We start from the raw sequence: 23544 nt of genomic DNA, 5'->3' as shown, positions 1-23544 counted from the left end.
TTAAAAACAAACTCCCCGCTGCCTCCTGCTTCACAATCTGATGATGTGGACAAACACTGTTCAGATCAAAACTCAATAGCTCTTATCTGGTCAATATTTTACGGTTAGCTCAGAATAAAACACACACACCTCATTAACAGTACTGTTGTTGTTGTTGTTGTTGTAAGTTTGGTTTTGGTTTTTTTTTATCACAGCAGCTTGAAATATTTTTGTAGAATTGTTGAACACTTGCTTTCATTTTTCTAAACTCAGAGGTCATCATGTTCTGATTTAACAATGCTTTGTCTGAGTTTTCCCTTTATTTTCACGTCAGTCTCCATCTGGTTAGCCTTGTTTTTGTCTCTCTCTCTCTCTCTCTTCCGCTCTCTCTCTCACATGAGACTCTGCTGAGTAAATATTTGCAGAAACATGAGGCCGTTACAGTTTGTCCTTGGTTGTGCCCGTACAGACATTTTCACTCAGCACACACACACGTTTCAGAATTCTCCCTCACGCTCTCAGTGAACACACAGCACGGAGACCTGCTGCCTGATAAGATATCATCCATCACTGTCTGCCAACTTTATGGCCTTATTCTCACCAGGCCACTGTTAAACATTAATGCGAACACACACACACTCAGGTTTTTATCTCAGCATGCATGTGACCTCATTTTAAAATAGGTTACAGCTGCTAAATGAATTGCTATCGTGAGTCATAATCAAAAATTGCACCTGATCCTATGAATTTCAGGCTTGGATTCTGCCATGTGGGATTCTGGGGCACAATAAGAATATTAGTAAGTGTGAGGAATTCAAAATGATAATTCTGGTTTTCGGTTCAATCGTAAATGATCGGATGAATTAGAGATAATAGAAAAGTGCCAACTAATAATTTTTACAGAAAGAAAAAATATACATACATATTTTAGTAAATGTGGAAGATATTGGCACAGTTCTTTAATATTCTTCCTGATTAGACTCTTTTCCTCTTCCATGAGTGTACATTTACAGACTGCACTTGCTGTTTTGTGGAAAACAGTTGTCAAGATTTAGCTTGATAAACATATACATGACCCATGACATCTAAGTCATCATACCGGGGCGGATGTTAATCATTAATTCACAGGATGTTTGTCTGTCTATTGCCTGGTCTCGTGATATCACGATACAGTTTCCACATCGTGCCCAGCCTGGCCAGATCCTTTCAATAACACTTAAAAATATAGAGTTGCACTGCAGCTGTAAGTCATAATATTCTACATTCTGTAATTCTATTGTAATGATAAATTACATTGTACAGATGATGATAAAGCAATAAAGGTGAGTATATTTCTAGTGGAGTCGTGATTGGTGTATTCTTTCTTTTTTCCACACGAGGGCAGTAAAACAACAGAAACTGTTTTAATTTTGGTAAACCTGCTGTTCATCCTCCCCTCCACCTGGTGGCGGTAATGCTCAGTAAATAGGGTGTCACGGCTATGAACGTAAAAAAAAATAGCAACTAATTTCATCGATATAGCTTGTGGACAATAAACCACACTTAACACGGTAAGAAACGTTACAAACGATGTTACGAAAACAACAAAACCTTTCATTTTAACGTATATCTCTCCAAGCAAAAATACGAAGCTAATGCATTGTTGTTGTCTGCGAAAACACGTTTTGTTTTCATTTAGCCACGCAAGCTGGCTAACATCCGGCAAAGAAAAAAACTTACTCAAGTCCAAACAAACCACAGCGGTAAGTAATCTTATTTTTATTGTCGTTAATGGTAATGTTCACATTTTTTGCAGCTTTTTGAAGCAATTACAAATAATTAGGCCGCGTGTTTAGCGCAATAACATCTCGGTTGTTGTCGTACCGCGATTGCCGCTCTTACGCTAACAGAGGAACAAAGGGCGCAGCTCATTGATAAACCTCTCTGTTCAAACTTCCTATGTTAAATAACCAGAATAACGCGCAAACTCAACGCTACTGCGCATGCGTTTCATCTGCTCTTGAATTCGGCCTTCATCAACTCTACGTCACCACTTTAGTTATGATTGAATCGTAAAGTTTCTTCGGGTTTTTTTTAGATCTGCTTGTGTTGTCGGTTTAAAGCACAACACGAGTTTCCATTTATGTTGATATTGTATTAAAATTATTGATGATTATAAAGGAAATCATCTGTTTTTATGTAGCAATCTTTGCACTGAAACACACTTAGGAGAAATGGAAATATTAACATCTTAATTTAGCAGAATAATAACTCTCAGGGGCTTTATGTTCAGAACAGAATGGAAAGGTCTGATTCATGCTTAGATGTTTGTTTTCACATCAAATCAAGGCTTTTGGTTACGTTAGAAGACAGGAGCCTAAATATCAACATATAACTCTTGATCACTCCTGAATGCCACAACAAACCAGTCTTGTTTCATTCCAAGGTCCAAACATGTCAGCTGACACTAAGATCGCTGAGTTACTGACGGAGCTTCATCAGCTCATCAAGCAAACGCAGGTCAGTCACAGCTCTGGTCACCTTCACGTCGTCTTATGGAGATATAGTCAATGCTAAGTGAACTGACATCTGAGCGATGTGTGTTTTGTGTTTCAGGAGGAGAGGTCACGCAGTGAACACAACCTGCTCAACATTCATAAAACACACGAAAGGATGCAGACGGAGAACAAAAGTCAGTAACCAGAGTAACACTTAATGAGGAAGACACAACATTTCTAGTTGTGTAACCATTTTCCATTTTCTATTTCCTCCTTTCTAACTGTTTTGTTTGTTTCCCTCCTGCAGCTTCTCCATACTACCGGACCAAGCTGAGAGGACTTTACACCACAGCCAAAGCAGACGCTGAAGCAGAGTGCGGGTAAGAGGCCACGACCCCTGACCTCTCCTCTACCTACAACCAATCGGGTCATGTTCTCCATTTTTGCAAGGGGAATATTAAAATTAAACTATGAACCTATGTTTACGTATTGATGAGTTGGCAAGCTACATTGGACTTGAATGCATCTCAGAAACAGAATCATGTTTGTTGGCCTCAATTGAAGAGCAGATCGGTGATGATGATGATGATGATGCTTTAACTTTCTCTTTCTCTTATTGTTCTCAACAGCATTCTACGACATGCTCTTGACAAAATCGCAGAGATCAAGTCGTTATTGGAGGAGAGGCGAATAGGTACGTGCGGATACGTCACACCTATGACATCACTGTTACGCCTCATTACCGCCTCTTCTCACCGGGCATTTCTCATGCAAAGTGTTGCTTGGGGGAAATTTTTTAGAGAATTCTGATGCTTCTGCTTTGGACTTGTAAAAACACTTAATTTTCATTTTGCACTGCAGCCGCTAAGATGGCCGGCGTTTACAGCGACAGCGATCCTCCCAGGAAGACCATGAGACGAGGAGTCCTGATGACGCTGCTGCAGCAGTCGGCCATGACGCTCCCTCTGTGGATTGGCAAACCAGGGGAGAGGTGAGTGACCCGTCAGGAATCTATGAACAATCTCTGGATCTCTCAAATTGCCGTCTGTGTGGTCTTGTTAAAGCTTAATAAAGTCACAGACACCTGGAGGATGCTTTGAATGAAAGATGACGACTGAACCATGAAGTTAAGTTAGAGTGAAGGCACAAAGAGAAACAACACTTTGTGAACATCTGTAAGCGATAATAAAGGTTTGTTTGGTTTGCTGTTTGCTGAATATGACATCATTGTTGGTACTACAGTGATCTCATGGATGCAGTTTTTACAGAACCAGTGGTTACGAAATGCATCATGGGCTGTGGCAGGAGAAAAAGTGGGGAGACACAGGAGGAGAAGAGAGGAAAGGGGAGAAAGAACCAAAATTGGAAATTGGTAGATCAAAGTAATCAGATCCTTATGAAGAGGGTTGGCTTCCTGTGAGCTAAATGTAAAGAGACGACATGAGTTCAGCCTCACTACGGCTTAAAACTGAAAGAGTAATATCAAACTAGTGAATGAATCCCAAATAATTGTGTATCATTACATTACATAAGGCTTTATTAGATATTCAGGACTCCTCTAACAGCCTGTGTGACCTCTGACCCTTCAGTCCTCCTCCTCTGTGCGGGGCGACGCCAGCCAGCAGCGACTATGTGGCAAAGCAGGGCGACAAGGTGGCGGCAAGGGTTAAAGCTGTGGACGGAGACGAGCAGTGGATCCTGGCCGAGGTCGTCAGCTACAACCATTCCACCAACAAGTAAGAAGAGGCCCAGTGTTCAAGCGCTGACCCAACTATGAACACGGGGAACAGCAACTCAATCCTGCTTTTGCTCGTTTGTGTTTCAGATACGAAGTGGACGATATTGATGAAGAGGGGAAAGAGTGAGTTCTTACCTCATCTTTAACATGTCTGTCTTTCTCTGGTCTCACACACAAAACCGTCCACTTACAATGTCCGTGGCTGAAATGTGTGTATGTGTGTGTGTGATCAGGAGACACACTCTGAGCAGACGGCGCATCATCCCTCTGCCTCAGTGGAAAGCCAATCCAGAGACGGACCCCGAGGCCCTGTTCAGCAAAGACCAGCTGGTGTTGGCCCTCTACCCTCAGACCACATGCTTCTACCGGGCGCTCATACACACACCGCCACACCGGGTGAGACTCACCAGCTCACACACACACCCCAGCGCTCTGTTTGGTCATACGGGCGCCTGGACTAGATCAGTAGCAGTGAACTTCATGGGGTAATAAAGCCAAACTGATCTCCTGCAGCCTCTAACCCCAGTTTGTTTGCAGCCGCAGGACGATTACTCGGTGCTGTTTGAGGACACGTCCTACGCAGACGGGTACTCCCCCCCGCTCAACGTGGCCCAGCGCTATGTAGTCGCCTGCAAAGAGAACAAGAAGAAGTAATCAGAGGAGAAGAGAGGAGGAGAGGACAGATGAAGGGACATGGGAGATTTGAGAGCTTTTGTATTTCCATTTTTATGAGAGAAAGATTATAGAAATATTTGCTAAATCCAAAAGATGTGTAAAGTATTTGATATTGAAGTTCCTTATACTGATTTCTTGTACTTGTATTGACAGATTGATTATGTAATTGTCAGTGATGACGGTGATCATCATTTCTGCTTGGTCACTTTTAAGACACATCTGTTCGTACTTTCAATCATTCCATTTAGCTTAGTTCATGCGTTACACCTGAGAATCTAATACTTTTTTTACAACTCTAATTTGTATTTATTTTCAGTACAGTGCAGCACAACATAGTGACACAGTACAGCATAGATGTGTAAACCAAAAGCAGCCAGTATAGAAAAGGATCATAGAAACATAAACATGAGTGGCCTGAGCTCCACATTCAACTTGTGTTTGAAACTGATCAGGATTCAATTAAAATGAATTAATATAAAAGTAAAATGCGTCTTTTATTTTTTCTCCCCCATCAATTCACACGTGTTCAGGTAACGTCATGTTGAACTGTTCATGTGTGACATTTTTTATAATCTTAATCCTTGCATTTGTAATAGAACAGAGTTTCATAAATGTGACGTCGTAATTCAGACAATTACCGAGATCCGGATTTCAGTAACGTCATAGCTGGACCGCTTGTGTGCAACGCAATGTGCAGTGTGTGCAATCGCCCTCGCGACAACAGTGGCGTTTCCCACAGCCCCTGAAGGCTACACTAAAACGCGGACAAAACGGTTGCAGCAGAATCTCGGAGTGTTTGATCCAAGTGTCGCTGCTGCTCCGGTTGAAAGTACTTTAATTGTGAAGACGCGCAAAGGTAAGCGGCCTAACATCATGCTGATGATGTATGCGACTAGGGTAAAGTATCACATAACGTTTGTAGCTACAGAAAGACTTTATTCTGGAGCATTAAACGAATGTGAATAGCGTCAAGTTTGACGAAGGCTTACGTGGGTTTCTGGTGTATATCCGTCAATGGAAAAAAATGTCGTTTGCGGCTCACAATTGTAGTTTGTAATATTTTTACCGTAATACGCTGGAAAGTGTTCTCTGTTGTTATTGTATGTTATGCCTTTGTTATTTAAATAAACACTATAAACGGTCTCCCCGTTATGTCGTATTAAAAACAACAAACAACTTAGGTTTTATTTTGAAGGCGTATCCGGAAAACGAAGTCATGATGTCTCGTTATTTTGACGCTGATGTTGTTAGCTACTGTTAGCTATGTTCGGGCATTATCAGAGCAAAACAAGGTGAACTTGGTTCATTACCTGTTAAATCATAAATGTAAGTTTACAACAAATTAAATCAGATAAATAACCTTAACAAAAACATCGACCTTTAGCTGTAGTTCTGCACAGCTGTTTTCAGTATAACGTTACACAAAACCCAAATTCAATACATAATCATTCTTACACACAAATGTGTTTTCCGAAGATGTCTGACAATGACGACGTCAAAGAAGTGCATCCACCTCCCAAACGCCGCCGCATCATCAACCCAGCAGCGATCACATCAGTGCCTATTTACTCCAACAAGGTACCAACTTTCCCTGAGAATGAATCTTTCAAACTGAATTAGGATGAGATGTTGAAAGTTGAAATGTAACAAAAACATTTTTTTAAAGTATCAATTTCTTTTTTCCTTTTTTTTCTTTTTTGTGCTGAATGTCAGTATTTAATTGTCTGTTGGGTCATTTAAGTTCATATAATTCTATATATTTATAGATATATATATCTATATATAGAGATATATATAGATATATATATAGAGATATATATATATGTATTTTTGCTATTTGTTTTTATTGAAGCAAACATTTTACATGACATTGCGCATACAATTATAGGATATTTTGGAGATCATTTTTATACAGAAAGAGAGGGAAGAGGAGAGAGAAAGAGTGAGAGAAGGAAGGTTGTATTATTATTACTTTTGTTGTTAAACTTTATACGTAGACCCTGAGGTAGAATACAAGTTGATGGAAATTGCAATGATCACATAGGGATACAGTTTTTACAGGATGATGTCAAACAGCAATGTAGGGTAGTACAAGTGGCATCATAGGCTGTGGTAAAGAGAAGAGGAGAGAAGGGAGAAACAAAAAAACAAAGGACATCCCACCCAGAAACCCTAACCCTGCAGACACACATCCCCGCATTCATACAACCCCGTCCTGGCCGCCTGGGATGTAAAAGAAAAAGAAAACAAAAAAAGGAACTGTTCGGTTTTCAGTCACTGGTTTGGCATAGCCTGTAGATCCGTAAGTTAAGAGAGAAATGGTTGCCATCTCTGATAGAACTTATCAGTGTGGCCCCTCGTAGTGTACTTGCTTTTCTCGAGTTTAAGAAAATACATTGCATCCTTCAGCCATTGAGAAATAGAGGGAGGGGTAGGGGATTTTTAATGCAGCAGTAGGCGGCGTCTAGCAAGCAGAGAGGTGAACATGACCATTTCCTTTTGTGAGGTGATAAATTGGAGTGAATCATATGGTGTGCTGAAGATGGCAATATGAGGGGAGGGTTGAACTTGCAATCCCAATATGGTAGACAATGTGTTGAAGTAACTGGACCAGTAGTTGTGGAGCATGGGGCAGAGAAAGAACACGTGGCTTAGGTTACAGTGAGGCTTCGAACATCTGTTACATTTGTCCTCCACGTCTGTATACATTTTGGGCAATCTGGATTCAGAAAAATTGACCCTATGTACGCCCTTTAGTTTAATTTCTATCTCAGGCTCAGAAATTATCAATCAAAATTTGAATTGTTCTGTAGTCTCAGTCCCTTTTTCCTGTCTTTCTTCAGGTCAACATGTGTTTGCAGTTGAAGCCGACCGCCGCCGTGCTGGCAGCAAAGCAGAACGCAGGTACGAAGCTGAAGTCTCGGCCGTGTTTCGCACTCGATGGCGAGTTTAGTCTTGAGTGTAAACTGTTTTCTTGTCGGCGCTCAGATGACGTTGCTGATGATTTCCTGTGGTCGCCGTCGTCGTCATCTCAGCCGTCTGTCTTCCTCGGGAGCAGTGACTCGGAAGAGGAAATACAGTGCGTGGAAAGGAACAAACAGCCGTAAGTGGGAGAGGCTGATGTGGAGACGATGGTAGAAAGTCTCTGTAGGGACCCAGGTTGTTGTGAACCCGTTTACATGCACCATGACACTAAGATCATACTCTGATTACACCAGAATCCTCCTCATTCTGTCCCCTGATTCACTTTCTCTCTCTCCCTGTGTTTCAGAGACATTCGCTCCCCGTCTCCACCTCCTCCAACAGCGAGTCCGCCCAAGAAAGTGTCCAGAAAGGCCAGCAGGATGATCCAGTGAGTGTGGAGCCACGTTGGGCTTTAGTTGGAAATTTGCTGTTTGGCCCGCACCAGATTCCATCTTAGAAAGGCTCTAGCTGAGTGTGCTGAGTTACAGCTCTGTGACCTCACCTGACTCCCACCTCTGTGACTCTTGTAATCAGTTATTCTGCATTGTATCGTTGTTTGTCCTTGGCAGCTACTGGAGGTGTTCAGACGACACAAAAGACAAAGGTCGACTTCAATTCTTTATTCACCGTCAGATGAATCATTTGTCGCCACACGTGTTTCTCCATCAGGAAGATCAACAAGCAGCTGGGAGCAGCGAGGTCCATGCTGACTCCGTCTCCTGAGTCCAAGGCGAAGGGAGCCAGAAACTGCAGACGCCTCCGCTCCTCACCGTTAAAGCTTGATGATGATGATGATGATGACGATTTGATTATCGTGACTCCGGCCTCGGGGCCGGTGGATGTGGACGTGTCCTCGTCCGGAGGGGAAAGCCCGCTGACTGTCCGGGAAATCCCGCTCAAGATTCGCTGCCGAACAGTTGTCCACAAGATCCCTGTGCTGTCCGTACGTACAAAGCCTTCGCATGTAAAGCACAAGCGTCCATCTTTTGGTGTTGACCCCTTTTTATCTAAATGCACAAATACGATTTCTTCCTTCAGTCAGCACCTTTAAGTGAGGTCGTGGATCAGCTGTCCATCAAGCTGAAAGTCCCGCCGGCTAGCATCTTGCTGCTAAGGAGAGAAATCGAGCTTCCCACTCACCAAACAGCCAGCGAGCTCGGCCTCGGCATCGCTGACTTCATCGGTGCGTCACGCAGATAAACGTTTGACTCCTAAACAGGAAGTAAAAGAAGAGAGACGAGACTTGATTTTTGTTTGTTGTAGATTGTGTTGTCGGTGCAGCAGATGATGAACTAGCAACCGCCACAGACAACAACAACCGAGACAGCAACATCATCACCGTGCGTCTGCAGGGGAAAGACAGAGGCTCGACTCAGGAACTCTCCCTACACAAAGTTTGTATCACATTTCATCACGAGGTTCATGTCCGTGCTGCAGGACACAAACTAACCTTTTAATCTGTGTGTGTGTGTGTGTGTGTGTGTGCGTCTGCCAGGACGCACCCCTGGGCTCCATCCTCTCCCAGTATCTGTCCAGGATGCCTAAGGGCGCCCGCGGCAAAGCGCGATTTCATTTTGACGGCGCCAAAGTCACACACAACCAGACGCCTTCCCAGCTGGACATGGAGGACGGTGATGTCATCGAAGTCTGGACTTGAAGCTTCTTCTCCACTTCACAGAAAACACAATAATTAAAGAATTCAACATGCAACTTCTCCAAACCTCTGCTGTGACGCAACGTGACACACCTCGACCGTTTGAGAAACTCACTGCTCATCTTTCTTCTTTGTTTCATTCTACTATAAATTACACCATCACACTTGCTCACACAGTCATTGTTTTATGATTTAGATTACAAAATGGGCTGTTCGACCAACTTTTTTTTTTATCTCCCAAACTGAAAATGACCTGAACTGAAATGCAATTGACACGTTTGTTTGTTTTTAAATGTGTGATTTCCTTCTTGTTCAGTATCTCAGGTTGATATTGGCACTTTATGCAGTCACGATGTCACAAAGCTGAACATTTCATCTGGACTGGATGTGTTTTTCTGTGCTTTTTTTGGAATAAACAGTATTAAAATCAAATAAACAGTACTTTGGTATTCATTGAGGTCTACACGTGTGTGTGTTCACTAGGTCGTGTTTGTTATTAACTGAGTTTTATCGATGAAGGTTAATTGACTGAGGCAGCAGCGAGACATATGTCCGTGAACGAGTGTCCCTGAACGCACCAAACGACGGCTTTACAAATAAGCCAATATTGTAACGGCAAATAAATAAAAGTAAACACAAGATGATAATTGCATAATATATCTTTCAGTGACGCGATAAACAGCTGTTCTTTTAATTTTAAGTTATATTGTTGTCATGTGACCTACATATAAAATCATGTGAGCAGCGGAGCGGATGTTTGGTCAAAGGCAACATGGCGGCGACACTGAGACGTCAGATCTGAATCTTCCTGCGTTTACCACTTTGTTTTATTCGTTTTAATCCCTACTGGCGCATTTTCTCCGGGAGGGCATTTTATTGATATTTTCAGACATGGGTTTTAAATAGCGTTAGCAAAAAGGAACGCGAGGAACGAAGTGTGGATCTGTGGACGAAGAAAGTGGAAGAATCTCCAGCCCTGACTCATCTTCAGAGGTAAACAACAGCAAACAAGCTAATGGTAGCTGAGTGATAATGGAGCCTGGCAACAGCAGGACAGACCACAGGCGAGACTATTTTCACTGCGCGTGACTACGTAGCTTCGCAAAGCACAAACGGAGGTTTCGAGCCTTTGAAACGTTTCGACAGTTTCAATACTTTAGTCTGGAAACATTTCTAAAACATTAACTCAATGCTGGCGTCTGCTGGCAGAAGTCGGAACTGCAGCTGCTAATGACAAACGTGTTGCATGTGCCTGGTTTCATTCAGTGACGCAAACAAGCGATTCTTCTTCTCCTTCTCGTGTGCCCTGTGCTGATTTGGTCTCTGATACACGGCGTAGATGTTCGGTCTGCTGACATTAAATGAGTAATAACTTCCAAACGGTGAACATTAAGACTTATCTCTTCCCTATTTATTCATTTAAACTCCCAAGTTCCCCCTCAGACTTACAGAGGTCATGACCTCTGACTGTAACGGTGATGTGATGGTTATCAGCTTGATTTGTCTGGCACCAGAACATTGGGGAAGTTGTTACACAACATCTCCCCAATGATGTTTCACCACATGCAGGGGTCAAGAGGGTTCATGGGTCAAAACGGTGTGTGTGTGTGTGTGTGTCTGTCTGGCTCAGCAAAACGTCTTTGTCTTGACTCTCATGTGCTGCGTTTCTCAAAAAAAAAATCATTCCCGTGTCCAGACGCACTTTTGCGAGGTCACACGACCCGCGACTTCTCCTTTCTCTGCTCCCTCTTCTCTCATTTTGACTCAGCGACTTCGGCAGTGGAGAGATATTTTCTGAAGGTAATCTGTGTTTTGCTTCAGTCGTTTATCTTGGCTCCATCATTTTTCCGTAAACAGATTTTAGTTTTAATGCGTAATGGCACAGAAGTCCAAACAGAATGTAAAGCTGTTTGCCTTCTGCTTGAATCGTTCATGTTAAAGTTGTGTGTGTGTGTGTGTGTGTGTGTGTGTGTGTGTGTGTGTGTGTGTGTGTGTGTGTGTGTGTGTGTGTGTGTGTGTGTGTGTGTGTGTGTGTGTGTGTGTGTGTGTGTGTGTGTGTGTGTGTGTGTGTGTGTGTGTGTGTGTGTGTGTGTGTGTGTGTGTGTGTGTGTGTGTGTGTGCGTGTGTGTGTGCGTGCGTGCGTGCTGCATTGATCTGTTTGTTGTCCATATTCCTCGTCTACAGCAGCCATGTCTCTGGGGGAGCCCGCCTCCGACACAGTCCCCTTCTTCTCTGATGACAGTGAGGTCGAGGGTCAGGAGGAGAAAAATGAGGGTCAGCCGCCCGAGGAGGAGCCGGCCAGCGGCGTGACCAAAGGCCGAGCGCTGATGACCGTCCTCATCCTCTGCTACATCAACCTGCTCAACTACATGGACAGATTCACTGTGGCAGGTAGGGCGGCGGACACGGTGTTCGCACGGGACGTCCTGGAATGTCTCTGCAGATGTTAGGAAACAGAAACATGACTTCCTTTCCTCTCGTGGTCTCCAGGTGTCCTTCCTGACATAGAGCATTATTTTGGGATCAACGATGAGACGTCGGGTTTGCTTCAAACGGGTAAGAGACGTAAACAGATCCTCATCATCTCACCTCATCACCATTGGCATGTGGACTCTGTTGAGCAGGAAACGTTCTCAGCATCGCTCCCTTCTGGTCCCAGTTTTCATTTGCAGCTACATGTTCCTGGCTCCAGTCTTTGGCTACCTGGGCGACCGGTACAACAGGAAGCTGATCATGAGCGTCGGCATCCTTTTCTGGTCTATAGTCACACTGGCCAGCTCCTACACGCCCAAAGAGGTGAGTGAGCGGCTGAACGCAGGGTCTGTGGTCCTCCTCAGGCGTTTGACCTCCACCGTTCACCTCCACCCTGTCTCTCCCTCTTGGCAGCACTTCTGGGCTCTGCTCTTGACGCGCGGCCTGGTGGGGGTGGGCGAGGCCAGCTACTCCACCATCGCCCCCACCATCATCGCCGACCTGTACGTCAAAGGGAAACGGACCAACATGCTCTCCATCTTCTACTTCGCCATTCCAGTCGGCAGGTTGGCTCACGAACTCTAAAAGAAACGATTGTTACAAACTGTGACCTCATACGACCCCTGAGTCAGCCCACATGATTTGGCCTGATTTGGCTGTTTACTGCGTCGTGTCGCTTTGAAATGTAACTCTATGTCTCTTTAAGTGTTTAATATGTGTGTGATCTGTGACATCCCACCTTCACACCACACAGTGCCAGTTTAAATAATCATCTCAGCGTGTTGAGTAAATGTCAGAGAGGGTTTGTTGACGTGTCTCTTTCTTGTTTTCAGCGGGCTCGGCTACATCGTGGGGGCGCAGGTGACTAATATAGCAAAGGACTGGCACTGGGCCCTGAGGGTGAGTCAAAGTCCAACCGTTTAAAGTCATTTGTCATCATGCTCTCTGCTGTTGTCTCAGATATGGAAATTGACGGCTTTTCTTTGTTTATCGCGGCTGGAAATTTTCTATGTGTATTCTTTTCCTGCTGTCAATGACACAAACTATACTCAGTCGTCATGACACTAAGGGGTCCGTTGATGCTCCTCAGGTGACCCCGGCGTTGGGGCTGGTTGCCGTGGTGCTGCTGCTGCTGGTGGTGAAGGAGCCCAAGCGAGGAGCCATAGAGGCCCGACCGGAGCATCACCTGCACGGCACCAGCTGGCTCACCGACATGCAGGCCCTCAGCAAGAAGTAGGTTCAGTGAGCAAAGGGATGAGGCAGGAAGTGACGGCTCTGATCTGCCCCCTGCTGGTCAAACGTCAGGACAGGATCACAAAGTCGCATTGACTCCTTTGAAATTGTTGCTAAGTTCTTCTCTTTCTTCTTCTTCTTCTTCTTCTTCTTCTTCTTCTTCTTCTTCGTCTCTCCTCTGCAGTCCCAGCTTTATGTTGTCAACCTTCGGCTTCACCGCCGTGGCGTTCGTGACGGGCTCGCTGGCTCTCTGGGCGCCGACGTTCCTCTACAGGGCGGCCATCTTCACGGGACAGAAGGAGCCGTGCTTCCAGGCTCACTGCAACGACTCGGACAGGTAACAAACCCAAAGCTCAAACCCAGACCTCGGGAACACCTGGAATAATTTCCTTAGGGATAATAAACTTTCATTCTCTTATCTTATCTTAATATTCATGCCCGGTTGCCTGACCGTTTCCTTGTTCCTGGTGCTCTTCCTCGCAGTCTGATCTTTGGCGCCATCACCTGTGTGACAGGCGTGTTGGGCGTGGCCAGCGGCGTGCAGATCAGCCGGCAGCTGAGGAAGAAGACGCCACGGGCCGACCCGCTGGTCTGCGCCGCCGGCCTGCTGCTCTCAGCTCCTTTCCTCTACCTCGCCATCGTCTTCGCCCAGGCTAGCACCTACGCCACATTCGTGAGTACACACTGCTGCTGTAGACGCCGATTTTGTGTGTTTGGATGTGGTCTGCATGTTTGACCTTTTCTCTCTGCTCCCTCAGATCTTCATTTTCTTCGGAAATATGTTCCTGTCCATGAACTGGGCCATCGTGGCGGACATTCTGCTGGTGAGACGCTCGGCTCAGTCCGTCTATATCCCACCATTTTTGTATAATGTCTTATGACTGCCACAGCCTCCTTCTCACGTCAAACCTCGCTCCTGTTTCCCAGTACGTGGTTGTTCCGACGCGGCGCTCCACAGCCGAGGCGTTTCAGATCGTCATCTCTCATCTGCTGGGAGACGCAGGAAGTCCCTACATGATCGGAGTGGTACGTCCCACGCAGACGCAAGCGCCCGCACGCCTCATCTGCTCCCGTGTGCGTGCTTAAGGTTTGTGTTTGTGCGTTTCAGTTGTCGGATTACCTGAGGAAGTCGGACTCATACCTGTGGCAGTTCCGCTCGCTGCAGCTCTCCCTGCTCCTCTGCGCCTTCGTGGCCGTGCTGGGCGGAGGCTTCTTCCTCGCCACTGCCCTCTTCATCGAGACGGACCGCAGGCGCGCTGAGAACTACGTCCCTTCAGGTGAGAGGAAGAGCGCCGCGCCGTAGCCGTCCTTCAGTGGACAAATGGGAACGCCGTGTTAGCTCAGGGGAAAAGTTTGACAGAAACATTTGGAGCTCTGCGATGAGAGTAGAACATTCGACCTTCATCATAACATGAACATGATAAAGTGACAACCATGTTATTGTTTGGCAGAAATCTGATCAGTTATGGGTGGCAGACAGCCTGCAGGTAATGAAATGCATGTTGAGCTGTGCTGAAGTGAAGAGCAGGAGTCCATGTTGTGGTTTGTCTCTGTCCTCAGATGATGAACCAATCGTTGTGCCCAAAAGCGGCCGGTCCACCAGAGTGCCAGTGTCCAGCGTTCTGATCTGAGTCCAACATGGCCCATCATGCACCTGTGTGACCTTTTTAGGCCTGCAGCCTCTGAGTGGATGTCTGCCATGCAGAATTCTTTTGTTTTTAAAGGATAATTTTACTGTAAACATTTTTCTCTTTTGTCTCCCCGGGAACCTGCTGTCAGACTGTGTTAGCAGACATTTTGTTTGAGTCCTGGACGCTCCGGAGAGGTGAAGCTCCTCTGTGGGTTTGATTGTGGCACTTTATTTGTCTTCCGCAGAGTGGAAACAAAATATCTGACGCAAAAGCTTTCACACGTCTCGCCTCCAGACTCCAGTGGGCCTCGGCTCAAACCCACCGACGTGCCAACGAGCAAACGTCTGGGCACCATGAATGATCACAGAAGAACCAAAAGCTGACTGACTTTGCATTCTGCCCCTTTATTAATATTCGTTCTATTTGTATATTTTGTTTATTAACACTAACTGTCTTCCAGTTGTGTGTCGGTTGTGTTGGCGCCGATTTACAACAGGAAATGGAAATGAATCCAAGCGGTTCGACACTTTGGAAGGGAACCTGGTTGATGCTCTACGTTCTAATTCACTTGTTCATCTTTAGTAGATTTACAGTTTTTTTCTGTTTTTGGGTTAGTAGTCTTGACTGCAGTTTGTGGTCCTGAGCCAAGTTAGCACATTTTAAGCGATTTAAAGGTTTAAGTAGAATCTCAGTGGTTAATTTGTTCAGTTACTCACACTTTCAGTCTGAAGGGGAAAACAACTCTAACATTTGTAGGAATGGCTTACATGTTTAAATTAATCTTAGCAGTAAAACTTGTTTTTATAAGCTCAAACCTATTTTATGAAATTATTTTGTGAACAATTAAACCTTTAAGTTCTCAGACATTTGTGTTTGCTGTGATTTGTCTTGTCTGGGCCTGGAAACGTTCAGGAATATGATGAAATATCTCCAAAGTTAGTTTGAGTTTAGCTTTAGTTAAGTTTTATTTCCTCTTATTAATCTGCTTTTGTATCATTTCAGCACTACAGACCTGTACGGTACTTCAGCTGTCATGCAGTATTTAAAACGGTATTAAAAATGTTTAAGATTGTGGAAACACGGTGGGGAAATTTGGAACATTTTCATGGGAAATTAGGGATTTGATTTGGAATTAAGTGTAGCAAAAGCATGAAGATGTGTGTAGCTCTGCATACAAATAAAGTAAGTCTTAGTTATTGAGAAGACAGAAATGTGAAAATAATGACTAAATGTGTTTAACTTGGTTTGGTTTGGTATTGGACATAAACACATTAGCCTCTTGTGACTCTACAGTGTTTCCTGGTGAGCAGAATTTAACATTAAATGTCGAGCTCAATTCTACCGTTGGTTTCATAACAAGTTATGGTATCAACATGCTAACAGTCATTTGTTTAGCATTTAGCACGTTAGCAAAAATGTTAGCTAAATCTGATTAGCAGTTTAGCTTGAAGTTGAAATGAGGCGAGTTAGTTAGTATTTACTGAACTTAATGGTTCTACTTTGCCAAAAAAACATTTGCCTAGAGAGAAATTAAATTTACAGGAAATGTAAATACACTTAATGTGGAGTTAAACAGCGTTAAGTTGGTATCATCCGTATCTCACTGTGACGCTCACATTCTGGAATAAAAGGATTTATAGTCGCAGTCGTAGGCAAACAGATTTGACTTCCATTATGGTTTCTACATTAGAAGTTGTTTCTCGCATTTGACCTTTGACCTTCTGGATGTAAACAGAAGGCCTTTCCAAGGCTTTATTGTCGGGAGAGCACCAATACTAAATTTCATTGTAATCCATTTTGCTTGGCTTAAACTTTGTGTAAATGTTGACATTGTTGCAAGATTAAAACGTGAAAGCACGACTGTGTGTCTCTCCCAGAGTCTGTCCTCCCTCACCGATGGGGGGCCTCTGTGCTGTCCCTCTTGTCTCGTCTGCTTCTCCCTCTGACAAGCAGGCTGAGAGTGCAGAAGAGGAGGGAGGAGAGGAGGCTCAGCTTCCTTCCCTCGCTGTGGTTTCCTGTTTGTAGGTGGGAGGATGTGGAGTTGAAGCAGGACGGTTGCAGCAGTGTTCACACGGCGTGCAGCTTTAGAGTCGCACCGTGTTGCTCTGAGGCCTCATTGCATCTTCGCACGGCACTGAAGTGTTGGTGTGAAATCTGTTGGTGACATTTTGATGTTGTGAGCTGGAGGCCCCTCTGATCTGCACTTACAGTTAAAGGGGGCAGTCTGATCGCCCACACAGCTTCTCGCTCGCTGTGTTCACACTTGTTGTGGCTCGGTGGTCGGTGAGTCACTCAGTGAGTCAACATGTGGAGACGCTGCCTTGCTTCAATGCCTTGAAATCTCGTTTCCATTTATACTGAGTTTAAATTATGCAAGTTGTTATAGAGTTTCTCCCACTGCTCATTCTAAAACACTTCATACTTCTTTACACCAAATTCCTTGTGCTTAAAACAAAACCAAAATAATTAAATCACCAAGTGGGAAAATTCCAGAAAGAATCTTTAAAATTTTCCCCTAAACCTTCTTGAGTCAGGAAATTGACCGCACAAAACCCCTAAAAATAAAGATTCTATAGGTTTAGAATTTACATTTTTCCACACTTAAGTTCAGTTTGAAGGTTTTTGTAAAATTCTAGAAGAGAACTAACTTAACTTAAGAAACTTAATTAGATTTTGTATTTCTGTATTTAGAAACCAACACATTTAAAAATCCCTTTGGTTTTAAAAAATAGTAGGAAAAAAATACCAAAAAGGAATTGAATCGTTTGCTCCACATTCAGATGAAATATTTCATTATTTTCTGTCATTTAAGTAACAAATGTGGTGGATTGTGCAGCAGTTTCATCCAAAGGCCTTCAGTTAAATGGAACGTTCCCTGCTCCTCTCTGTCCTCCATGTGCTTTATCGTGACTCTAAGCTGCTGCTGCACTTTCTGTTGGGCCACACAGGAGGAGGATGATGATGATCATGTCTCTCAATGAGGAAACACTGAGGAAGACGAGCAGAGATCAGAGGATCTGTGGTGGGAGGTGAAACGAAACCCTCGACGAGCGAGAGCAGCTTGACTCAGAGGCTGATCAGGAGGTGATTGGTTGTCGTGGTGACGGAGGGAGGAGGGTGCCAAGTGGGTCGCAGCCTGTTGTGAAGATGTGCAGAGGCAGAGGAGGGACCAAAGACAAAACTGTGAAGGAAAAAGTGAGTGAAGAATTATTCAGACATGGCGGATGTTTAGTGACTGTAGCTGCCTCGTGTGGTTCAGATCTTTGGCCGGATGAGAGACCAACCAGAGCTTCCAAACCTCACCCATTGATCACCATCACTGCTGAGAAACCCTCACGTGTATCTGCTGTTCCTCTTCACACTTTAGGTGAGTCCAGCTCTGTATCTTCTGCTTCTTTAACTCTCTGGGAGCTTTGCAGAGAGAGAAACGCCCAAGAAGTGTTTAATGCAGCTGTGGGAAAAGAATTAGCAGTAAAAAGTTACCTTAAGTACTCAAACTGAAGAAGAGTTCTTCTCTGAAGAAGAGAATTTTACTTTCTCTTTTGTGTGAACACTTGGTATTAAGCAGGGATTTCTTTGCTTCTACATTCCTATTGAAGAAAGGGAGGAAGAACAGTAAACAGTACAGTGAAAGAAGGAAGAAGAGAATGAAATGGAGGAAGAAAGGTAGAGCAGGACGGAGGGATGAACAAAGGCTGAAAGGAAAGAACACTGTGTGATGACGAAGAGGAACACTTCAAAGGAACCAGTTAGCTGTTAGATAAGGGAGTGGAGTAAAAGGTTTTATTTCAACGTTTTTAAACTGGAAAAGTACCGGCACATCAAAGTATGGGAGGTAATGAAGTGAGATGTACTCGGTGACTTTCCACCTCTGAGCTTTTACCCAGCATGCATTGATGTACGACGAGGAGCAGGAAGTTGAACAGAAACGTTTAGATTCCTGAAGCCATCATCATCATCATCATCTTAAATGAAGAATAATTGTTTTGAGTGTTGTTTCCTGCTTTCTCCTTCATCTCTCCCTCTCTTTCACACACACACTCACACACACACACACACACACACGCACACACATGCACATGCACACACACACTGTCTCCTCTTCTTCACTCACGTTTTGAGTGTGTCTGCGTGCTGCATTGAAGGGTTTTGTGGTGAGGAGGAAAAATCGCAATCAGGCCAAAACGCACAACATGGCTGCCGTTTACACTGAGTTGGAGTGGAGATGTTTTAAATGATTCAGCAGAGATTTGAAGTGATGAAACCATCATATGTTGCATTACACAACCAGGGTTCAGATTCAATGTCCTTACTAAGTTTGAATGAAGCTGAGAACCACTAATTATCTTAGAATGGAGCTATTTGATTTTCAGAGTGTTGTTACCTTGGGCTCACTGCTTTTCCTCAATATTCCCTCCTCTCCTGGACACCTTCCCTCCGTCTTCTGTCCTCCTCAGATGAATCATGGACGTCCCCGGGTTTGTTGGGGTTGTAACTGCCGCCATCATCTTCGTCTCCCTCATCATGTTGGCCGGCGTCTGCCTCCACTGCAGGAACAAAGGCCCACTGGGTGAGTTCACTACACAACAGGAGCTCTGCCTGATCACAACCAAATTAGACAACATGTGGCTTTAACCCTTTGTAACTAAATTGATACTTGAATTTTGACATATTTAAATTTCAATATTGCTTTTCTGTTTCCTTTCAGTCTCCATCAGGCAAGGACACGCCTCAGAAGAATATATACAGTAAGTACTTGTGTCATTTGATTTTGGAAGATTGTACTGTTTTGATGTATGTGCATGATAGTATATGAAGAGAATGAGTCACTGACGGCGGAAGGTTGTAATGATCTAGCAAAACCTTGTGTTACGAGGGGGTTGCTATGGTGTTTGTGATGGCTGCTATGGTTATGGTTACAAGGTCATCACAGCCGAACACACGCCGGCCTGCATTGTGTTATTACTGTGTTTGCGGTGGATGATGCGTTCCTGTGCATTTAGTCACCTGGTCGTCATTTTCATTGCATTTATAAAATATAATGGAGTTGTAGAAAGTTGCAGCTTTTCATTCTCTCAGGGGAAAAAAGTCCCTTTAAAGATTTCACAAATTTACGGCACAACAAAAACACTTCTTCTACAGTTGTTTATGTAAGTGGCCACAAAGTTTACATCAACATATTTGTTTCCATTCAGGTCCCCTGGATTCAGGCTTGCCCATACATGTGAGTGATACACACCTTCATCATTTCACAGTATGATGATGATGACGATGATTGATGATGATGATGAATTTTGGCTTTGCAGACCAACAGGCCCCTGACATGCTATCCAACAATCCTTCCTCACTATCTCCTTTGTGAGCTGCGCACACTCACACACACACTCATTTTCACACATTTCCACTATATATCCGTATTTAACCATTTGTTTGTCCTGGCTCAGCTCACCGTTGGTAGACCTCAGCCGTCGCTCCTTCACTCCAACAGAAAACGGTGAGATTGAGTAATGTTTCATTTTCTCTCTATAGATTTCTGCTTTTTAACACTGCAGATGAAAAGTGATGTGAACTATTTCTTCCTACAGAGAGCAACCCGAGTTATGAGAACCCTCCAGACGGTAAGAGGACGATCTCATTTACAGCCTCTAACTTACCGCCTGTTTTAAAGTGACGTCTGCCTGCTGTTTGCCGTCTCACTTTACAGTGTAAACTGATTTGATGCTTTTTGTGTGCAGGATCTGACCGTCAAGACCAAGAGATCATCAGTAACTCCAGTTACATGTAGGTTTCATTCTGCATTCACAGTTTCTCAGCTAAAGAAGGAACATGCGAGTAAATGTGCTCCATGTTATTTTCATCTTTTGTCTTGCAGATCAGTTTTGCCCGATTCGCCCAAAGTTGAGGTTCCTCTGTCCATCTCCAGGCAAGATTCAACCTCCAGCTCAGGTAAAATATAAACTACTTTTATTGTCATTGTATTTTAGAGGAAAGTGATCAAAAGGAGGAAGGAGAGAAGGAATTAATGAGGAGGCATAGAAGGGAAGCAAGTCGAGACTAAAGGAGAGATTGAAGGGAGAAAAGAGAGGAAGGAGGAAAGGAACAGAGGGAGGAAAGAGATGTGAAGAAAGCAAAGAGGGAAGTAAGGAGAAATAGGAAGAGTAAAAAGTCAAGAATTTAGAAGTTAAAAATAAGAAAAGAAAGGAATGAGTGGAAGAGAAGAGGTGGGGAAGTAAGGGAGAGAAGGGAAGGATAGAAATGAATGAGAGCAGAAGGAAAGCTGGAAGGAAGATAAGATAAGGGAGGAATCAAGCAAGGAAGAGTTAAAAGGTGGAGGGGAGAGGGAATGGGAAGGAATCGAGGAGAGAAAGGCAGGAGGGAAAGAGTAAAGTTAAGAAGCCAGAGTAAGGAAGTTGAGAAGGAAAGATAGAAGGGAATGAAAGAAGTAAATGGAGAAAAGAAATGAAGAAAGAAAGAATGATAACTTTAACATGTGTGACTGAATTACAAAATCTGCATAGTAACTTTAAAGTAATATCATAAAATCTGTTTTTTCTCCTCCAGACGATGAAGGCAAATACGAGAACGTGCCCAGTGAGTCCCATATGTTTGTCTTTCTCTTGGTCATTTTTTTAATTCACAAAGCAAAAACCCGGGGCAAATACCAAACATGTCAAGTGTATAAATCTCTGAGCAGCAGACGAAGCTCTGTAGCTGCTGCTGCTGTCAGGCACTCGGCTATGTCGCTCCTGTCTGAAAATGACTTCCTGATTAGATCTGTGTTGCTCTCTGCTACCATCTAGTGGTCACCCAGTGTTTAACGCAGGGCATGCAGCCTGATTCAGGGCTCCGCACACAGCTCACATTTTCTGAATGGTTGTCTATGACTTCTTCATCATATCTTCATATTAACAGTGTTTCCTCCTCTTTTCTCTTCAGAGAGCAACTACTTGAATGTGGAGCTGATTCACAGTCTAGGTGAGTTTTGTTTTTTTTCCATTGAAAGCGCACTGCAGCTGATATCTGCTAACAACACTTCAGTTAAATGATTGGGCTGCAGCTGTGTAGTTGTGATCATGATTGATGCGATCAGGGGGGATCTGTAACATCACACCATTCATTCTAACATAAACAGGTCAGCTAACCACAAAAGTTCATACACAGTATATCTGTGATCCCCGGTGGATGATCCCTAAGTAGTGTGGCAAAATGCTCACTTTTCCTTTTAGCTCCCCCTTCAGGACAAATCTATATGACTCCACTCTCGTGACCCAGGGGATGAACGGTTCCCATTCGTTGGACTAATCTAACAATCAGTTTCCTTTCTGGCAGGCCCGGCAGCAAGGGAAAGTGAGCGAGAAAGTGACAGCAGCAGCAGCAGCAGCGACGACGAGGGGAACTACGTCAACCAACCATCGTCACATTACGATAACCTCAGTGACCTTTAGAGCATTTCCTCTGCACCACAGAGATACATGGAATGGAGCCATGTTTCAGTCAAAATGGCCGCTGGGAAAGTTATCACACGGGTGGCGGCAAAGGTGTAGTGGATAAAGCCCAGTGAAGTGCATGATGGGATATAACCAAGTTGTGGAAATGAGGGCGTTACCGACACCTGACTGTGTGTTTTCACCCGACATGTTATCGCCACCTTTTAGTGAGTATTGCTTTTATTAACCAGGATCTAATTTGTTCTAAGGACAGTAAAACCGAACTGTAAAATACCAAAACATTTGACTCTGAGTCCTTTTATCTCAGTCCTGGAGGTTTGTGTGCTGCAGATAACCTTTGACAGGAAACAGAAATGTTTGTTTGTGCAATGAAATGTGGGGTGGAGGTTTCGGTTTGTTGACACCGCTTGGAGATAAGCAGTAAAAACCTGACATTTACTGCTTATCACGTTTAACCATCTGCACCTCAGCATCGAGAGAGAGAGAGAGAGAGAGAGAGAGAGAGAGAGAGAGAGAGAGAGAGAGAGAGAGAGAGAGAGAGAGAGAGAGAGAGAGAGAGAGAGAGAGAGAGAGAGAGAGAGAGAGAGAGAGAGAGAGAGAGAGAGAGAGAGAGAGAGAGAGAGAGAGAGAGAGAGAGAGAGAGAGAGAGAGAGAGAGAGAGAGAGAGAGGCCACCTACATGGTTCAGACCTGGAACACTGTGTTTGCCTGAAGACATCTTGGATGGGTCCACATGCGGGTGTGAGACAAACGTTGCATCCTTTTAATGGCTGTCATAGTGTTTATGTCATCTTGGCTGACAGTCAAGACTTGAGTCAAATCTGTATTTCAAGTAAGATGTCTTTACTTTGAAAAGTGCACAACAATGTTTTTTTTTTATTGAAGTTAAGACGACAGTGTTTGTATGCTTTTTGTTTCTTACGTTGGTTGACCTTGTTCCCCACAGTGCACGTCTGATATCGCCGGGTATTTTCACGATACGGTTACCAAGGGTTACTGATGGTGTGTAATTGGGATGAATACATATGAGCTTTAGTTTGATTTGCTGACACTCCTGAGAACGTCTGATTTCACAACTTTTTCTGGTTTTATTTATGTGCTGTTACCACGTTAGCATCGTCTTGGATTAATACTGAACTGCATGTTAATTGTAATTATTTGATGTTTTTCAGCCATTACGATTCAATAAAGTGGAAACACGCCTCCTGCCTTTTACCTCACTCCTGTTTTCGTTTGTTTCCCAGCATGCTTTAGTGTTTCCTTTACATTTCTAC

The 23544-nt window shown here is 43.9% G+C and overlaps 5 protein-coding genes across 5 annotated transcripts in view; 4 read left to right on the top strand and 1 right to left on the bottom strand.

The window, feature by feature from the left end:
* Positions 1-4581, bottom strand: part of doc2a (double C2-like domains, alpha) — a 62597-nt gene extending 58016 nt beyond the window's left edge. Inside the window, exon 1 of the mRNA XM_076142739.1 lies at positions 4425-4581. The gene's annotated coding sequence lies outside the window, so the exon portion shown is untranslated. The remainder of the gene's footprint in view (positions 1-4424) is intronic.
* Positions 1436-5355, top strand: sgf29 (SAGA complex associated factor 29). Its single transcript, XM_076142734.1, has 11 exons — positions 1436-1529; positions 1658-1721; positions 2405-2478; positions 2575-2650; positions 2764-2836; positions 3086-3150; positions 3318-3447; positions 4046-4192; positions 4282-4317; positions 4428-4590; positions 4732-5355. The coding sequence occupies exons 3-11, from the start codon at positions 2413-2415 to the stop codon at positions 4846-4848; spliced, it is 873 nt and encodes a 290-aa protein (XP_075998849.1). The 5' UTR covers positions 1436-1529; positions 1658-1721; positions 2405-2412; the 3' UTR covers positions 4849-5355.
* Positions 5356-5589: 234 nt separating this feature from the next.
* Positions 5590-9901, top strand: nfatc2ip (nuclear factor of activated T cells 2 interacting protein). The gene is made up of 9 exons (XM_076142730.1): positions 5590-5725; positions 6346-6447; positions 7713-7773; positions 7858-7972; positions 8141-8221; positions 8503-8776; positions 8872-9016; positions 9097-9227; positions 9329-9901. Exons 2-9 carry the CDS (start codon positions 6346-6348, stop codon positions 9488-9490), a joined length of 1071 nt encoding a protein of 356 aa, XP_075998845.1. The 5' UTR covers positions 5590-5725; the 3' UTR covers positions 9491-9901.
* A 336-nt stretch (positions 9902-10237) lies between these two features.
* spns1 (SPNS lysolipid transporter 1, lysophospholipid) lies at positions 10238-15687 on the top strand. The gene is made up of 13 exons (XM_076142716.1): positions 10238-10480; positions 11672-11878; positions 11978-12043; positions 12147-12283; positions 12374-12525; positions 12793-12859; positions 13050-13192; positions 13377-13529; positions 13676-13865; positions 13951-14016; positions 14120-14218; positions 14301-14469; positions 14753-15687. Exons 2-13 carry the CDS (start codon positions 11677-11679, stop codon positions 14821-14823), a joined length of 1515 nt encoding a protein of 504 aa, XP_075998831.1. The 5' UTR covers positions 10238-10480; positions 11672-11676; the 3' UTR covers positions 14824-15687.
* Positions 15688-17943: 2256 nt separating this feature from the next.
* LOC142992355 (uncharacterized) lies at positions 17944-23490 on the top strand. The gene is made up of 12 exons (XM_076142740.1): positions 17944-18190; positions 19281-19393; positions 19532-19571; positions 20019-20047; positions 20130-20181; positions 20268-20317; positions 20409-20441; positions 20559-20604; positions 20696-20769; positions 21385-21414; positions 21760-21798; positions 22153-23490. Exons 2-12 carry the CDS (start codon positions 19288-19290, stop codon positions 22266-22268), a joined length of 615 nt encoding a protein of 204 aa, XP_075998855.1. The 5' UTR covers positions 17944-18190; positions 19281-19287; the 3' UTR covers positions 22269-23490.
* The last annotated feature ends 54 nt before the right edge of the window (positions 23491-23544 follow it).

The sequence above is a fragment of the Genypterus blacodes genome, unplaced genomic scaffold (genome assembly GCF_046128005.1).
Source record: "Genypterus blacodes isolate CSIRO-AG114 ecotype Tasmania unplaced genomic scaffold, CSIRO-AGI_Gbla_v1 ptg000022l_1, whole genome shotgun sequence".
Classification (NCBI taxonomy): Eukaryota; Metazoa; Chordata; class Actinopteri; order Ophidiiformes; family Ophidiidae; genus Genypterus; species Genypterus blacodes.
This window is presented reverse-complemented; position numbering and strand designations above follow the sequence as displayed.

Bases quoted from the DNA above. Each gene is read 5' to 3' on its own strand.
- sgf29 (XM_076142734.1), top strand. From the start codon at position 2,413: ATGTCAGCTGACACTAAGATCGCTGAGTTACTGACGGAGCTTCATCAG. The intron at 3,448-4,045 runs GTGAGTGACCCG...CTGACCCTTCAG, and splicing joins ATTGGCAAACCAGGGGAGAG to TCCTCCTCCTCTGTGCGGGG. The intron at 4,318-4,427 runs GTGAGTTCTTAC...GTGTGTGATCAG, and splicing joins ATTGATGAAGAGGGGAAAGA to GAGACACACTCTGAGCAGAC.
- nfatc2ip (XM_076142730.1), top strand. From the start codon at position 6,346: ATGTCTGACAATGACGACGTCAAAGAAGTGCATCCACCTCCCAAACGC. The intron at 7,973-8,140 runs GTAAGTGGGAGA...CCTGTGTTTCAG, and splicing joins GTGGAAAGGAACAAACAGCC to AGACATTCGCTCCCCGTCTC. The intron at 9,017-9,096 runs GTGCGTCACGCA...TGTTTGTTGTAG, and splicing joins CGGCATCGCTGACTTCATCG to ATTGTGTTGTCGGTGCAGCA.
- spns1 (XM_076142716.1), top strand. From the start codon at position 11,677: ATGTCTCTGGGGGAGCCCGCCTCCGACACAGTCCCCTTCTTCTCTGAT. The intron at 11,879-11,977 runs GTAGGGCGGCGG...CGTGGTCTCCAG, and splicing joins GGACAGATTCACTGTGGCAG to GTGTCCTTCCTGACATAGAG. The intron at 12,860-13,049 runs GTGAGTCAAAGT...GATGCTCCTCAG, and splicing joins ACTGGCACTGGGCCCTGAGG to GTGACCCCGGCGTTGGGGCT.
- LOC142992355 (XM_076142740.1), top strand. From the start codon at position 19,288: ATGGACGTCCCCGGGTTTGTTGGGGTTGTAACTGCCGCCATCATCTTC. The intron at 20,770-21,384 runs GTAAAATATAAA...TTTCTCCTCCAG, and splicing joins AGATTCAACCTCCAGCTCAG to ACGATGAAGGCAAATACGAG. The intron at 21,415-21,759 runs GTGAGTCCCATA...TTTTCTCTTCAG, and splicing joins CAAATACGAGAACGTGCCCA to AGAGCAACTACTTGAATGTG.